Raw genomic sequence first — 17,500 nt, forward strand, 5'->3', positions numbered from 1 at the left:
TTTGTGAACGCTGGAGCGATTCTTGGATGAATTCTTGTACCATACGATTGTGTCGATAAAAAAAAGGGATGTACTGGTTCCGACCACCGGAGAATGCCTCTGGGAATGACGTCATGTCGGTCTTCTTGAGTTACTCTGTCAGGATTTTAAGTCTCAATTTCCAAATAATCTACACAATTGGCGACGTAGTTGGAACAATAAAAAAGGGAGGCATTTTTCATTTCTAAAATCAGCGTTCATTTACCCCTGGACTGGCTTTAAATTTTATATGAAAAAGGCATAGAGAAATTTACGGGCGATGCTTTCGCCACAAACCGGCCTACTATAAATAGCGCCTCAGCTTTTCTAGGCCGCAGACCACTGGGAATCTTTGTCCCAGCAGAAGCGGCGTTTGTCTACCGTAGAGAAACGAGAAATCTTGTCAGCAGCATCAAGGAAGTCTATTCAAGATGAAAGACTTCTCCGTGACATTCCTTCTGGCGATCTTCTGCTGTTGCCTCATCCCTTTGCGTGAGTACTCGTAAATATATGAGGTAGAATGTCGTCACCCGACTGAAACATACATTAAGCAATGTCACCATTGCCTTGATTCTTGATCTGTGCGTGTGGTTATGTGGGTATAATTTCATATGCACGCATAATCTTGTCCATTTCGTTGTAAAAGTCGAATGTATTCATTTCCATAACCAGTTCATAATTCCGTGCTTTGTTTACATTTCGCAGGAGGGTCGAACATTCCGCCAAGTGAAGACGAACAGAAAGACGCTGCAGGTATTGTAGGGTGATTAACCCATTAAACTCCGATGACAAGATGTCTTGTCATTTGGTCAAATAAAACAAAAAATCATAAAACACCAAAATGTTTGATCAAACATTTTGGTGTTTTATGATTTTTTGTTTTATTTGACCAAATGACAAGACATCTTGTCATCGGAGTTTAATGGGTTAACTGTTAACGTTTGATTATCGTATGCCTATTTTGAAGAGTGAACAAAATACACAACATTCATCTTACCTCATTTCAAATCATATATGTGGTATAGAGAAAGTCTGTCCATTGGGTCAAGTGTCATATAGGATATTCAAATACAACATTGCATTTATGTTATATTCATGCGCACATATGAGCGCTTGTGTACCCTGTACCCATATTAATAACACTGGGTTACAAAAAAACAAAAGTTGTCTATGTTTTCTTTTTTAACTGAATTAGGGTCATTTTTAACCGCTGAATTAAAAAATTACATCCATTTTTTCAATCAAGTCAGGTTTTTATGTTATTTGATTTTGAAAAACCCGACCTTTTGACTAAAATGATTACATTTTTTTTACATTATCAGTTGATTTTTGTTAATATTTCTCATCCAAAAAAGTTATTAGGAAAAAAAAAAAAGATAACAGAACGTATTTATTTCTGTAAATTGAATAATAGACATTGATAAAGGTAAGTACATGTAAATTGAACGTTACGTCATTATTGTGCAAAATTCAGGGCATAAACTTCCGTTTCTTTGAACCCCTCGAGTGCTCAGCAGCAGGGATGTCTCTCTTCAGAGTCCAACAGCAATCAGCCATCACGACTGCATCCCAGCGTCGCTGATACCTGGTCTCCGTCTGTTTCATGCCCCTACTCATCACTCATTGATCCCAGATTCTCAGGAAACCGATCTATACGTGAGAATAAGTAATGCATTTTGATTCTCATATTGCATCCAAGGTTTCTGAAAGCAGTCAGCATATTGGTGATAAGTTGTGCATAGTTCCCGGCCTTGTGGTTGCCAAGAAAGTTCTTCACGACCAGAACAAAAGCCTTTCATGCTTCCAGTTCCTTGTTCGTTTATTGAGTTTCCAAACTCAGGATCTCTGATGAGCTGACGGATTTGAGGACCATCAAAGATGCCAGATTTCAACTTCTCTATGGTTAATCCTGGAAAAGCATGGCACAAGTAAGTGAAGCAGCCACCATCCTTCTCTAGAGCTTTGATGAACTGTTTAATCAAACATACCATGTGTGGCGCCCAAGCTTTATCCTGGTCACCAAGTTTAATACCAAACTAAGAATGGCAAGCTCGGTTTATGAAACTTGCAATTTGATTCCTGTTAGGTACAATGGTGTAGCAGAATACGTAAGCGCTTATTTTTGCAAAATCTTCTAGTCGAGGCAATTTCATTCACTAATGATGGTAGGGCGACATTAGGTCATAGTCGCTGGGTTACATTCTACCTGAAATTAGTAAAATAATATCAGGTAAAATGTAACCCAGCGACTATGACCTAATGTCGCCCTACCATCATTAGTGGACGCATTGACCCTGGCGACTGTGACCTGATGTCGCCCCACCATCATTAGTGTATTGACATTGACCTTCCGCCCTCCAGGGGGTAATTGTCCGCTACCCTTATTCAAACTGTCCTGGTTCCTTTTTTCATGTATATATTATCTATGCATTTCTATTACTATGTACTTGTTGCACTGAAGATGTAATATACGAAAGCGCTCTGCTTCGTTAGTTTCTTTTTTCCAAGTGGTCTACTTTGCATATACATACATACACACACACACACACACACACACACACACACACACACACACACACACACACACACACACACACACACACACACACACACACACACACACACACACACACACACACACACACACATATATATATATATATATATATATATATATATATGCTTTGCTGAAGTCTACAGCTGTAGTAGCATTATTCAACTTGTATGAAGTACTCTCGATATTCATAATGAGAGAGCGAAGGTTGGAGGATGTCGACGTAGCTACCCACGGAGCGCCAGCAGGTTGCCCGTTGGTTATTGGTAAGGTTTCCTCATTGATGGGAGTGAAACTTCAGGTTGTAGCTGGATATTGATGGCTGGTTTATACAGAAGAATAAAGAATTATTCTACCATCCTTAATCTCCCTCTGTCTTATTCTCGATACAGTATCGATGTTTGCGTTTCTAGTTGTTGTCTGGTGAGGGAATGTCCATGTGTACTGTATTACTGGTGTGACGGAATATGCCCCGTCCTGCAAATGCGCCGTCATCCTTTTTGGTAAAGTGTTAGTAGCTGAACCTATATACCGTAAATTAGGGCGACTGCAGTCACCGAAATTGCAATAAAATTGATATAAGAACATAAGAATGAAGGAGATTGCAAAAGATCATAAGGCCTACACCAAGCAGCTCCGTATTCATCACCACCTGTCATCCCCATCCATAAAGTTGTCTAATCGTTTCTTAAAACAACTGATAGTTTCAGCGCTTACTACATGGTTACTAAGTCTATTCCACTCGTCGACCACCCTATTAGTAAACCAATTCTTGCCTATTTCCTTCTTAAATCTAAATTTGTCCAGTTTAAATACATTACTGCGAGTCCTGTCCTGTTGTTTTAATATGATGACATTGTTTGCATCACCCTTGTTAAAGCCTTTGATCCACTTGAACACCTCTATTAGATCACTATGCGTCTTTCCAGAGAGTGTAAGTTAAGGTCCCTAAGCCTCTTTTCGTAAGGCAAATTCCTGAGTCCATGTATCATTTTGGTCATTCTTCTCTGTACTGATTCTAGTGAATTGAGACCAAAACTGTACCGCATAGTCAAGAATGGGTCTAACTATCGCTAGGTAGAGTTTGATAATTACCTCTGCACTTCTATTCGTTACCGTCCTTGCAATGAAACCTAATGCGTTGTTAGCTTTATTCCTGGCGCTAATGCACTGTTTCCTGGTTTTAAGGTCAGGACTCACTAGAACTCCCAAGTCTCTCTCGCACTCAGTTTTCTCTAAAAGCGTGTTATCTAAGCTGTATCTATTTTCGGGGTTGTGTAGCCCTACGTTTAACACACTACATTTAGAGATATTGAAGTTCATTTGCCATTTCACCGACCATGTGAACAATTTGTTAAGATCATCCTGCAGAATCTCTGCGTCGTCTCCTGACCTAATTAGGCGTCCTATTTTAGTGTCGTCCGCAAACTTGCTAACATCACTATTCATCCCATCGTCTAAGTCGTTTATGTACATAATGACCAACTAGGGACCCAAAACCGAGCCCTGGGGGACCCCACTAGTAGCATTGCCCCACCTAGATTTTACTCCATTTATGGTGACCTGCCTTTTTATTTTACTAGTCCAAGCTCTAATTTATTCTAACACTGATTATGACAAGATCAGATACAAAATATCCGTATATTTCGACCGCTATCTGTGGTCCTCTTCAGCAGATAGATACAAAAAGTAGTGTACAAGAATAAATATAGCCATAAGACGTACAATTAGGAGACGGAGAAAACGGGGACTCATGTCACCTGCCTTTGATGAAGACAGATCAAACGTTGACAGTTGGTGAGGTCTGCTTCGGTCGCTTTTGATATTAATTCATTGGCTGGGGACCAATGACTTCCAGAGATATTGAAATATGGTTAATGCTTAATAATGGATATTTCAATGGTTTTTCTTCGGACACTGCAATGGTATTTGTAAATGACGGTAGTATTTTCCTAGTCAATGCGATGATCATCCTTGCTGGTAATCCCGAGGTGTGTATATATATATATATATATATATATATGTAAGAGAGAGAGAGAAACACACATAGATGACTACTAGTTTCGCACAGTGATGCTTCTATATATAATATATATATATATATATATATATATATATATATATATATATATATAAAAAAATATATATATATATATATATGAGTGCAAGGGTGGTGAGATAAACACAGGGAACCATTAGGGATTTATTCTGACGTTTCGTCCTTACCAGGACTTCTTCAGAGTACATACACCTTCAAACAATTCACACCCTACATACCCGCCGAAGCTTTCCGCGTTCCACCGTGATTGACGGGACTTCTCGTCCTCCTCTGCTCTGTTTTGCGAAGTATCAAACAGCTCACCGTTTTTGTTAGCTTAATAAACCCATCGCAGTGGTTGTTGTTTGGATGGGAAGCGATGTAAGCTGCTTCAGTTATTTTTCTTCTTCTCTTAGGAAGTCCTTTCTGCAGCACCCTTATTCTGTCCCAGTCTGGTAAGTGGCCGTGAGTATCTACGTTAACCACTAGCGAGTTTGATACACGGTGTGTCTTGACGTCATTCCTGTGCTCAACTGTCCGCTTTTCAATACCTCTGCTGGTTTCCCCGTAATAGCTCATAGGACAGTTTCCACACAGTATCTTGTAGACGATACTATTTTCATCTCCGCTGGCCACGACTTTGTTTTGGTTCTTAACCCATTCAACTCCGATGACAAGATGTCTTGTCATTTGGTCAAATAAAACAAAAAATCATAAAACACCAAAATGTTTGATCAAACACCAGAAAAATATGACGTCAATCCTCGCTTCGCTGCGAGCGAAGCGAGGACTGACGTCATATTTTTCTGGTGTTTGATCAAACATTTTGGTGTTTTATGATTTTTTGTTTTATTTGACCAAATGACAAGACATCTTGTCATCGGAGTTGAATGGCTTAACAATGTCTCCTATTCTCATTCCCGTGCTGATCGTAATCTTGACACCGGCTCTAGTGAGCAACTGTCCCAACCCGCCTGAGTGGCTCGAGTTTGGCACGGACAAATACCCCCTGCTATCATTTTCAGTCACGTCTCCTCTGTTCCTTATGCTTCTCTCTGCTATCTTCAAAGTCTTTTCTTTAAGTCGGTGCAACAGCCCTTCCGGATAACAGAGTTTGGTGAAATAGATTACATTTTCAACGTGTTCACCAAACTACCTATATAAGGGCTGGGTCCAAGTGCAGGCGACTGTACCTAAGTCCATGTTCAAGTACATGTCACTAAAATTAACAAGTACTTTATAGAAAAAAGAACTCCTGTCACAGATTCGTAGGTCACGATTTTTTGTAGTTTTGTATATATATGAATAAGTACGCTATTAGAAATTGTGAATCGATATGGAAAAGGAAAGGTAGGATTGTATATCAGTTAGATAGGGTTGTATATCACGATGGTAATGTGGTGGTGCTCCAACTTGCTGTTAAAAGAAACTCTTAATCTTCAAACACATCTCTAATGCTTGGGATGATAGACTATTGTAACATGTTGAAGTGAACGAGACCAGTCAGCGTATTATAAAAAGAATGGTCCAATTAATCCTCTTGATGCAATACCACATCACATTCTAACTCCAGGTAAACTGACATCTTGTTCCACTTGTAACATGCGGATTTTCAGGCCCCAAGTATGTTCGGGTGTGACGGTTAACCCATTAAACTCCGATGACAAGATGTCTTGTCATTTGGTCAAATAAAACAAAAAATTATAAAACACCAAAATGTTTGATCCAACACCAGAAAAATATGACGTCAGTCCTCCTCGCTTCGCTCGCTCGCTCGCTCGCGAGCGAAGCGAGGAGGACTGACGTCATATTTTTCTGGTGTTGGATCAAACATTTTGGTGTTTTATAATTTTTTGTTTTATTTGACCAAATGACAAGACATCTTGTCATCGGAGTTGAATGGGTTAATTGAATCGTTTAATTCAAATGTAGCCTCATCACTCCACACAACTTTTGTTGGGAAATGTGTATCTTCTGAGCATTTTACCAACTACCACTCGCAGAACTCTGTTCTTCTGTCTGGATCGTCGGCATTGATAACACGGATAAATGTAAGGATATAACTGTTCCATTTCAAACGCCTTAATATGCGATATACGGAGGCTCTTGCAATCCCCATGTCTGGGCTTGCTTGTCGCATAATCTTATCCATTTTATTGCAAATGTTGAATGTATTCATTTCCAGAGCTGGGCGCGTTTCTAGGCGCGTTCCGATTTAGTTTGGCCGCAGTTAGCTCTCCCAAACTATCAAAGCAATCTAGGTGCCGGTATAGTATGTGGCCTACCTTTTGGATGTGGATTACGAAATTTTTCTTTGGTATAGTATATGGCCTACCGGACTTTTATTTCAGTATGAACCTGTTTCTTAAGCTGTAATAGTTTGGGAGTGCTAACCGTGGCTAAACTAAAGCGGAACGCACCGAGGAACGCACATGGGAGCGCCGAGGAACGCGCCCAGCTATGTTCATTTCTATAACCCTCCTCTAGTTCGGTGCTTTGTTTATTTTTTGCAGGAGGGTCGAAAACTCCGCTAGCTGGAGACGAACAGAAAGATACAGGTATTGTAGAATGCTTAACCCATTCAACTCCGATGACAAGATGTCTTGTCATTTGGTCAAATAAAACAAAAAATCATAAAACACCAAAATGTTTGATCAAACACCAGAAAAATATGACGTCAGTCCTCGCTTCGCTCGCAGCGAAGCGAGGACTGACGTCATATTTTTCTGGTGTTTGATCAAACATTTTGGTGTTTTATGATTTTTTGTTTTATTTGACCAAATGACAAGACATCTTGTCATCGTAGTTGAATGGGTTAAAGAGTGAACAAAATACACAACAATCGTGTTACCTCATTTCAAATCATGGATGTAGCGTAGAGAAAGACTGTCCAATAGGTCAAGTATAATTTAAGATATTCAAATTCAATATTGCAGCTATGTTATCATGTTCATGCACATACATGAGTGCTTGTGTACCCTTATTGATAATCATACTAACACACACAGAAACACACACACACACACACACACACACACACACACACACACACACACACACACACACACACACACACACACACACACACACACACACATTTGCATTAATTGTAGATTCCTTATCCCCCCACCCCCACGCGGGCTTGGGCAGAGGATTGTTTCTGGGGTGGGCATTATAGTTGATTATGGCTCGTGATACATAACCTAACCTAACTAAACCATAGCAAACCAAACCTAGCCTAACCTAACTTAGCTTATGTTAGGGTGGAGGATGTACAGTTGATCAGTGTGGGAGGGTCTATGATTTATCCTTCCATACACACACACACACACACACACACACACACACACACACACACACACACACACACACACACACACACACACACACACACACACACACACACACACACACACACACACACACACACACACACACACACATATATATATATATATATATATATATGTATATATATACAAATATATATACAGTATATATATACATACATATATATACATATATAATATATATATATATATATATATATATATATATATATATATTGAGACATTTTGACAGGTCGCAGTAAATGGGAGATGGAAACACAGGAGTCTTAGTTTGAGTTTATTCGTGACTAGTTTCGCAGGTATGCTTTGTCAAAGGAATGGTGTACAAAATGAGCTGTGGGCAGTAATACATAAGGGAGACTTCACTACCTCCCCGCGTTGCCAGAGTTGGCGACAATTGTGGACATTACCGAATGAGATATTTATTATAATGATTAATAGCAATGTACCAATAATAACAATAATAATGATAATTCTAACAATAATGATAAGAGTAATAACAATAACAATAATATTAAAAGATAGCGTATACTACAAAAGCTGCAAGAAGTGCTGAACTGAGAGACGCCATTGAACAATAATGCACTCAAATACCTAATGAATTGTTTCTTGTTGTTATTAATTCTATCACTTCCCGTTGTTAACAATGTCTGGACCAGAATGGATATCATTTTGAAACAAGCGATAGTAAAAGTAAATAAATGAATAAATAAAATGGATCCTGCTTGATATGATTTAACTTGTGTATTATCTTTTTTGTGAGGGTATATGTATTTTAGCTATGTAGATAATTTTTTAGCGTTTAGATCCATTTGAGTTATGTTTATCATTTTACTTTAAAAAATGTGTATTCTAATAAATAATGCCATTACAGGTATTCAAAGTTGTATACGTTTTATTGACACACACACACACACACACACACACACACACACACACACATATATATATATATATATATATATATACATATATATACATATATATATATATATATATATATATATATATATATATATATATATATATATATTCTTACCAAAGGTCTACACAAGAAACAAATGAAAATAATTGAATCCCTTTACGTTGCCAATTACAAAAACACAAACAAGAAGACTGTGATTTGAAATGAACAAAATCCACCTCGACACTTGCCCTCCAATAATGGCTTCTCAGACCTCACGACTCTAAGTGAATATTATCTCTCACGTCCCTAACTACAATACTTTTACTTATCTCTTTCCGTTTTTCTTCATTTTACCTTATTATAGATTTTTCTTATACCGTGCTACTATATTTCTATTTATTGTACAAAGCTACCAAGTGACGCATCCTCCACTATTACTACTCTGTTCATTTTACTATTATTTATATCATCATTATTGTTATTGATATAATTATTACATTATTATTATAATATTATTACAATATCATTACTAGTATAATGTCACTGTTATTATTACCATTATATTAGTAGTAGTAGTAGTATTTCATTGTTATTATTAATGTAATCATCGTTTTTATTAACCCATTCAACTCCGATGACAAGATGTCTTGTCATTTGGTCAAATAAAACAAAAAATCATAATAAAACAACAAAATGTTTGATGATCAAACAGCACCAGAAAAATATGACGTCATCAGTCCTCCTCGCTTCGCTCGCGAGCGAGCGAGCGAAGCGAGGAGGACTGATGACGTCATATTTTTCTGGTGCTGTTTGATCATCAAACATTTTGTTGTTTTATTATGATTTTTTGTTTTATTTGACCAAATGACAAGACATCTTGTCATCGGAGTTGAATGGGTTAAGCCATTTAATGTAAATGTAGACTCATCACTTTGCACAACTTTTGTTGGGAAATGTGTATCTTCTGAGCATTTTACCAACTAACATTCGCAGAACTGTTTTTCTGTCTGGGTCGTCGGCATTGATATCATGGATCAGTGTAGGGAAATAATTTTTTCATTTCAAACACTTTAAAGTATGATGGACAGATGCTCCTGCAATCAACATATCTCGGCTTGGTTGACGCAAATATTTTTTCGGTGTATCTCTGAAGAAAAAAAATTCCAGTACCTTTTGTTGCTTTCTGTGGCTGGATGGTTGATGTGCGTGGTTCTCCAGAACGGTTCTTGTGTACATTCTGCGCTGTTCCATCAGATTCAAAGTTATCAATCGTTCGAGAGATGGTTACGCGCGTTGATGAGTCTGACTGAAACTCTCATCTGTACAGTCTTTGAACTTTAACCGTCCTTTCATACGTCCAATAACATTTCAGGGTGACTCTCTTTATTCAAAGGTAAATATGGCCGTCATTATCTATTCTTACTAGTAAATCTGAAAAAATTGAATTATCTGCTGTTAAAATGTCTATAAATTCTACTGAGTCACCCTATATACATATACATATACATTATGCAATACATATACATTATACAGTACATATATATAAACATACACACACACACACACACACACACACACACACACACACACACACACACACACGCACGCACACACACACACACACACACACGCACACGCACACGCACACATATATACATATATATGTATATATATATATATATATATATATATATATATATATATATATGCTAATAAGAACACAGGTACGTGTGTTCACTTATGCAAAGTAGACCACTTGGAAAAAGAAACTAACGAAGCAGAGCGCTTTCGTATATTACATCTTCAGTGCATCAAGTACATAGTGATAGGAATACATAGACAATATATACATGATACAAAGGAACAAGGACAGTTTGAATATGCGTAGCGACCAATTACCCCCTGGAGAGCGGAAGGTTATTGTCAATTATCTTACGATGGTAATATACGAAAGGGCTCTGCTTCGTTAGTTTCTTTTTCCAAGTGGTCTACTTTGCATATATATATATATATATACAAGGTGCGGAAGATGATATAACGCTTGTAGATTTCATAAATGGCAAAAAGAATAGAGATTTTTTTTAGGTAGTTTTTGATGAAACAACATGGTAGTATATGTGCATTTAAAAAATTACTTGTCTTTTATTGAACCTATAAACGTATCAGATAATTTTGTCGTAACCTGTATATATGTATATATACATACATATATATATATATATATATATATATATATATGTATACAGTATATATATACATATATATATATATGTATATATATATATATATATATATGTGTGTGTGTGTGTGTGTGTGTGTACATATATATGTGTATATATATATATATATATATATATATATATATATATGTGTGTGTGTGTGTGTGTGTGTGTGTGTGTGTGTGTGTATGTATATGTATATATATATGTATATATATATATATGCATGCAAGCAGAGTTAAAAACGACAAAAATCTGATATTGATCTTCTTTCTTGTATTCTCCATTTACATTACATGAAAGGTGTCCACTAAGACTGCACCTAGTGTGACCAGTGTAGGTCGATTTTCGAGGTGCGTAGTCCTCGATTAAACATCGGTTCGAATTAGGAGGTGCGCAGTCCTCGATTAAACATCGGTTCGATTTGCGAGGTGCGAAGTCCTCGATTAAATATCGGTTCGAATTAGGAGGTGCGCAGTCCTCGATTAACCCATTCAACTCCGATGACAAGATGTCTTGTCATTTGGTCAAATAAAACAAAAAATCATAAAACACCAAAATGTTTGATCAAACACCAGAAAAATATGACGTCAATCCTCGCTTCGCTCGCAGCGAAGCGAGGACTGACGTCATATTTTTCTGGTGTTTGATCAAACATTTTGGTGTTTTATGATTTTTTGTTTTATTTGACCAAATGACAAGACATCTTGTCATCGGAGTTGAACGGGTTAAACATTGGTTCCCAAGCGCTACTTTAGTTTTGGAGGTAGTTTAAGTATTACATAAGAAATTATTTAGCATGATCATAGAACTAGTTTTTGGGTTGGTGTAATAAATTACCTCACATGTTTGTTTTTCTTCAGTGGTGGGGTGTCAGTTTCTAGTAATAATTTCGTTTATAAAGTTTTCATCGTTTTATAGGCCTCTTTGAAAATATGATAATAAATATTGATGTATTGAAGCTTAGGGGATTTTTTTTATTAGAAACATGATCACATAACATCTTATTAACACAAAATAGAATTCTCTGTTGTAATATCCATTATCAAATAATATTAGGCCTACGTGTCTTAATTTGATATGCAAGGACTGTCAGGAAGAACATCTTTTGATGGCTCTATAAAGGATATGCTTTGATAACACAAAGCTTATAATTGTCTGAGCATTCACTTTTCCATTCGAACATTTTTGTATGTTGGTAGGCTTTCTGTAAACATTAGTGACGAGTTTCCCAGAAGAATATTCCACTAGAACATCTAGGAATGGGAGCTTGCCATCCTTATTCACTTTTATAGTAAAACTCAAGTTTGAGTTTTCTTGGAGCCGTTGTCTAAGTTTCTCAAGGAGAACGCTTGCCGCGTACATAAATATACATATATATATACATATATATATATATATATATATATTATATATATACACACACACACACATACATACATATATACATACAGACACACACACACATATATATATATATACATATATATATATATGTGTGTGTGTGTGTGTGTGTGTGTATGTATGTATGTGTGTGTGTGTGTGTGTGTGTGTGTGTGTGTGTGTGTGTGTGTGTGTGTGTGTGTGTGTGTGTGTGTGTGTGTGTGTGTGTGTGTGTGTGTGTGTGTGTATGTGTGTGTGTGTGTGTGTGTGTGTGTGTATCGTCAATATACCTATAGTAAATCTGCGCTTCACATCCTCATCTTAAAACACATGTAACTCGACTAAGGGCATAAACTCTAGAGTAAAGAGGATATATAGCTAATACAAAACATAAGTTACCAAGAGTTATAAATAACCAAAACTTAACTTTTTAATTGGGACACTATTCAACAAAACTGTCCAGAAAGATAGAAGTGCTGGTAAATTTTAGCCTATGTATTGAGGAGCTTTTGTTATGTGCTTCTGTTTGCGTTTTTGTTTGTATTTGTGGGTGGTTATGTGCGAATAATTTCTCATGCACTCATAACCTTATCAATTTCATTGTAGATGTCGAATGTATTCATTTCCATAAACTTTCCATAATTCTCTGCTTTGTTTACATTTTGCAGACGGACGGATTCATCCAGCTGGACATAATTGGCCGATAATTGCGTCAACTATATTCACGCCGATATTTTCATCAACTACATTCAGGCCGATAATTACATCAAGTACATTTAGGCCGACTCCTACAACTACATTCAGGCCGACACTTACTCCGCTCGGGTCGACAATTCCAGGTATTGTAGTATGCTTATAACTATTATCGTTTGTTTATCATATATCAATTTTGAAGAGAGAACAAAATACACAACAATCATGGTTGTAGTATATGGAAAGTCTTTGTCCCTTAGGCCAAGTATCACATAGGATATTGAAATTCAGCATTGCAGTTACAAGTATGTTATTCTATTCATGCAAATACATTACCATATGTGTACCACTATATATATATATATATATATATATATATATATATATATATATGCTAATAAGAACACGGGTACGTGTGTTCACTTATGCAAAGTAGACCACTTGGAAAAAAGAAACTATCGAAGCAGAGCGCTTTCGTATATTACATCTCCAGTGCAACAACTTGTTGCACTGAAGATGTACTATACGAAAGCGCTCTGCTTGATTAGTTTCTTTTTTCCAAGTGGTCTACTTTGCATATATATACATGTGTTGAGCAGCCTTTGTTAACTGTTTCTGTATGAGTGTTTGTATGTGTGCGTGGTTATTTGCGCATACTTTCACATGCACGCGTAATCTAATCCATTTCATTGCCAATGTCAAATGTATTCATTTCCATATCTAGTATCTAATTCCGTTCTTTGTTCACATTTCGCAGGGGAACAGACCGTGGCTAAATACACCTGTTTAAAGCCTCCGTCAAGTGGACGCGGACCTTTCAAACACATCCGATACTTTTACGAAGCCGAAAGAGACTACTGTCGTGAGTTCACTTACCACGGCTATGGAAGCAACGGGAACAACTTCTGTTCAAGGGGAGAATGTTTCGCTCATTGCGATCGAGTAAATTTCCTCTCTGAGAGATCCGCCTCTACAGAACAAAGTCCTGCTTTGCACTTGTCGAATTCCCTTAACTGCGCCGAACGCTTGGACTCTGGCTACGGAACTTTTCATTTGCCGCGCTATTATTACGATTCAAATGTGCGTCAGTGCGCACCCTTCATCTACCGCGGTTTTGGAGGTAACTTGAATAACTTCTGTTCATGGAGAGAATGCATGGCCTACTGTAAATAAAAATGTTCTCCCTCGACAGCATGAACAGAAACAGGCACACACACACACACACACACACACACACACACACACACACACACACACACACACACACACACACACACACACACACACACACACACACACACACACACACACACACACACACACACACGGTGGCGCGGTTGGTAGAGACCCAGACTGTCAGTACGGCGGTGCCGGCGGTACCTGGTTCGAATCCTGCCCAGGGCTGAAATTATTTCAGTATCGCTGCGCTTCGAGTCGTTACTCCAACTGTCGTGGGGGGGGGAGTTGGGTGTGTGTGTGCGTGTAAGGTCATAGCATTACCCATAGATCGGTCGTACGATCTCTGAGCTCTCTTCCGGGAGGGAAATAGCTGTCGATCACGAGTCCAACACATGATCCAAAGACCAAGGTGAATCACACACACACACACACACACACACACACACACACACACACACACACACACACACACACACACACACACACACACACACACACACACACACACACACACACACACACACACACACACACACACACACACACACACACATACAAACACTTTTAGGTTAGATATACACATGCTAGACTCATGCAAATAAAGGTATATTGTGGCGGAATTCTTTGGGGATAAATTTGATCACTGCACAAATAAAAACTTGAGCTTGCTATCGTAAGATGGAATATACTTAACTCAAATATGAACACACGGCTCTAGATAGTACGTTTTCTATTTTCCTTCCTCCCAACCTCTGAGCGATTACAGCTCTACAACAGCCTAGATACGCCACGAGCGGCTCAGATTGCCATACTTGTAGGTTTAGCTTTTTCTACATAGAGTAACTATGTGACACACTACCGCCATATCTTCACCACGTACACACTTGTTCCTCCTTTATGTTTGTGTACGTGGCGTTGGCGGCAAGAAAATCTGCCGAAATCTAATGTTGACTCAAACATGATAAAAACATAGCTTGTCAAGACGGCGTGATTTACCCAGTCATGAACGATCGTAACTTGAGGTCAGATTTCCAAGATGGTGGGCATGTCGTCTTTTTAGCCTCTTAATTGTTCTGTTCTGAGGGAATTATCTTGTACCCGCTTCACTCACATTACACACAAATATGAAATCATATACATATATACTGTCTTATATCATTAATATATAGCGTATCGTAGTCAGTATGAGCGTTCAGGCAGATTTGAAGTGACTGGTCACTACCATCCTTTAAAAGAGTAGCATTTGCAAAATGCTTATTGTTATCTGTTAGCCTTTTGCTCATGTATCTCAATAAAATGGCATTAACATACTGTTCCTGGGCTTTTTATTGCCCCTCCTTAGGCAAAATATGACGAAAAGAAATGATCATGATGATCCTATATCTTCAAGGTATATGTCTATACTTCCCATTCCTAGTCGTTTCAATCAGGACTGCTTGGCCTGCGTCCCCAACACAGATCTTGAGGTCAAGAAACAATGAGATTCGGAAGACTCTCAAGCAGCATGACATCATAATATCGATAAAAAGTTCTAATTGTCGACATCTTGATTTCGTTTCTAAGAGGTGTGGCGATCACGATCGTGGTCGATTCTAAGACCAAAATATCACCACGACGAGACGCATCCAAAAACCCTAAAGAAAAAGAAAATCAGAATCATTCACATGATTTGCCAAAACGACCATTGAGAGCACAGCGTATTTTCAACACCTGGCCTTGCTCGGCCCAGATATGGTTCCTGTTGATAAGAAACAAGCCAAGATCTTTGTTGTTATATCACAAAACACGCGTGATTTGTCTATATCTCTAAATACCAAGAAGTTCTTGTGAGGGAGGGAGACAACCAAGACACGCACTCAGCCCCAACCATCCCTCTTTTAACCCATTAAACTCCGTTGACAAGATGTCTTGTCATTTGGTCAAATAAAACAAAAAATCATAAAACACCAAAATGTTTGATCAAACACCAGAAAAACATGACGTCAGCGAAGCGCGAGCGAAGCGAGGACTGACGTCATATTTTTCTGGTGTTTGATCAAACATTTTGGTGTTTTATGATTTTTTGTTTTATTTGACCAAATGACAAGACATCTTGTCAACGGAGTTTAATGGGTTAACCATGACCCCTTTGTTTCCATTCTACCTTATCTCCCGCCCACTTCCTTCCTAGGTCAGAAGCGATTTGTCAAGACACAGCGCATCCACAGTAGAGTCCCACCGCCTCACTTACATGTTGACCTTTCCTTCTCGTCCCCTCATACAAAAGTAGAGAAAACGAGGAGATGTTCCTTCAGGCCGCGTCAATGCATAGCTTATTTACAACCATTCTCCAGTCACAGCTAACTCTTCCCTTTCACACAATAATGCCACCTCCATTCCATCCATTCATCTCATTCCTCACATTCCCCTGAATTTCATTCCATTAACCTGTGCCTTCCACACTTTTTCGCTGGTCCTTCCTCATTCATTCATTCTAAATCATCTCACTACCCCATTATCATCAGCCCTATCTGCCAAGTAACTCTTCCCTTTCACACAATAATGCCACCTCCATTCCATCCATTCATCTCATTCCTCACATTCCCCTGAATTTCATTCCATTAACCTGTGCCTTCCACACTTTTTCGCTGGTCCTTCCTCATTCATTCATTCATTCTAAATCATCTCACTATCCCATTATCATCAGCCCTATCTGCCAAGTAACCTTCCCGCCCACGCTTTCCTTAATGTATTCATCCTCGTAACACCAATCATACCTATCACACACTCTAACTCATACATATTATGATTTCTTCTTTCTGCCTCTCTTAAATTCCAAGTTTCCGCTACATACAGTGTCGTAGGCACAATCACTTTTTGATATGATGTTTTCTTTACATCCATCTACAGATACCTATTTCTCACGACACATTTCATTTTTCCAATACATTTACTTGCTTCCCTGACTCTACAGTCGATCTGTCTGATTTTCATTTATTATTAGTTATATGTCAATTTATTATTATTTACTATTTACCTGTTTGTTTATTATTTAACTATACCTATGCATTTATTTATGTATTCTATTTGTTATTTACATTATTATAGTTTTTATTTATTATTTTATTATTATTATAATTTTTTTTCTTCGCATCCGACCTAGATATGGACCAAAAGGTC

At 37.9% G+C, this 17,500-nt stretch overlaps 1 protein-coding gene across 1 annotated transcript; it reads left to right on the forward strand.

The window, feature by feature from the left end:
* Positions 1-1,937: 1,937 nt before the first annotated feature.
* LOC143030511 (kunitz-type serine protease inhibitor A-like) lies at positions 1,938-15,642 on the forward strand. The gene is made up of 5 exons (XM_076193661.1): positions 1,938-1,946; positions 2,105-2,126; positions 7,124-7,168; positions 13,138-13,308; positions 13,920-15,642. The coding sequence occupies exons 1-5, from the start codon at positions 1,938-1,940 to the stop codon at positions 14,333-14,335; spliced, it is 663 nt and encodes a 220-aa protein (XP_076049776.1). The 3' UTR covers positions 14,336-15,642.
* The last annotated feature ends 1,858 nt before the right edge of the window (positions 15,643-17,500 follow it).

The sequence above is a fragment of the Oratosquilla oratoria genome, chromosome 12 (assembly GCF_046742065.1).
Source record: "Oratosquilla oratoria isolate Oo_2021 chromosome 12, ASM4674206v1, whole genome shotgun sequence".
Lineage (NCBI taxonomy): Eukaryota > Metazoa > Arthropoda > Malacostraca > Stomatopoda > Squillidae > Oratosquilla > Oratosquilla oratoria.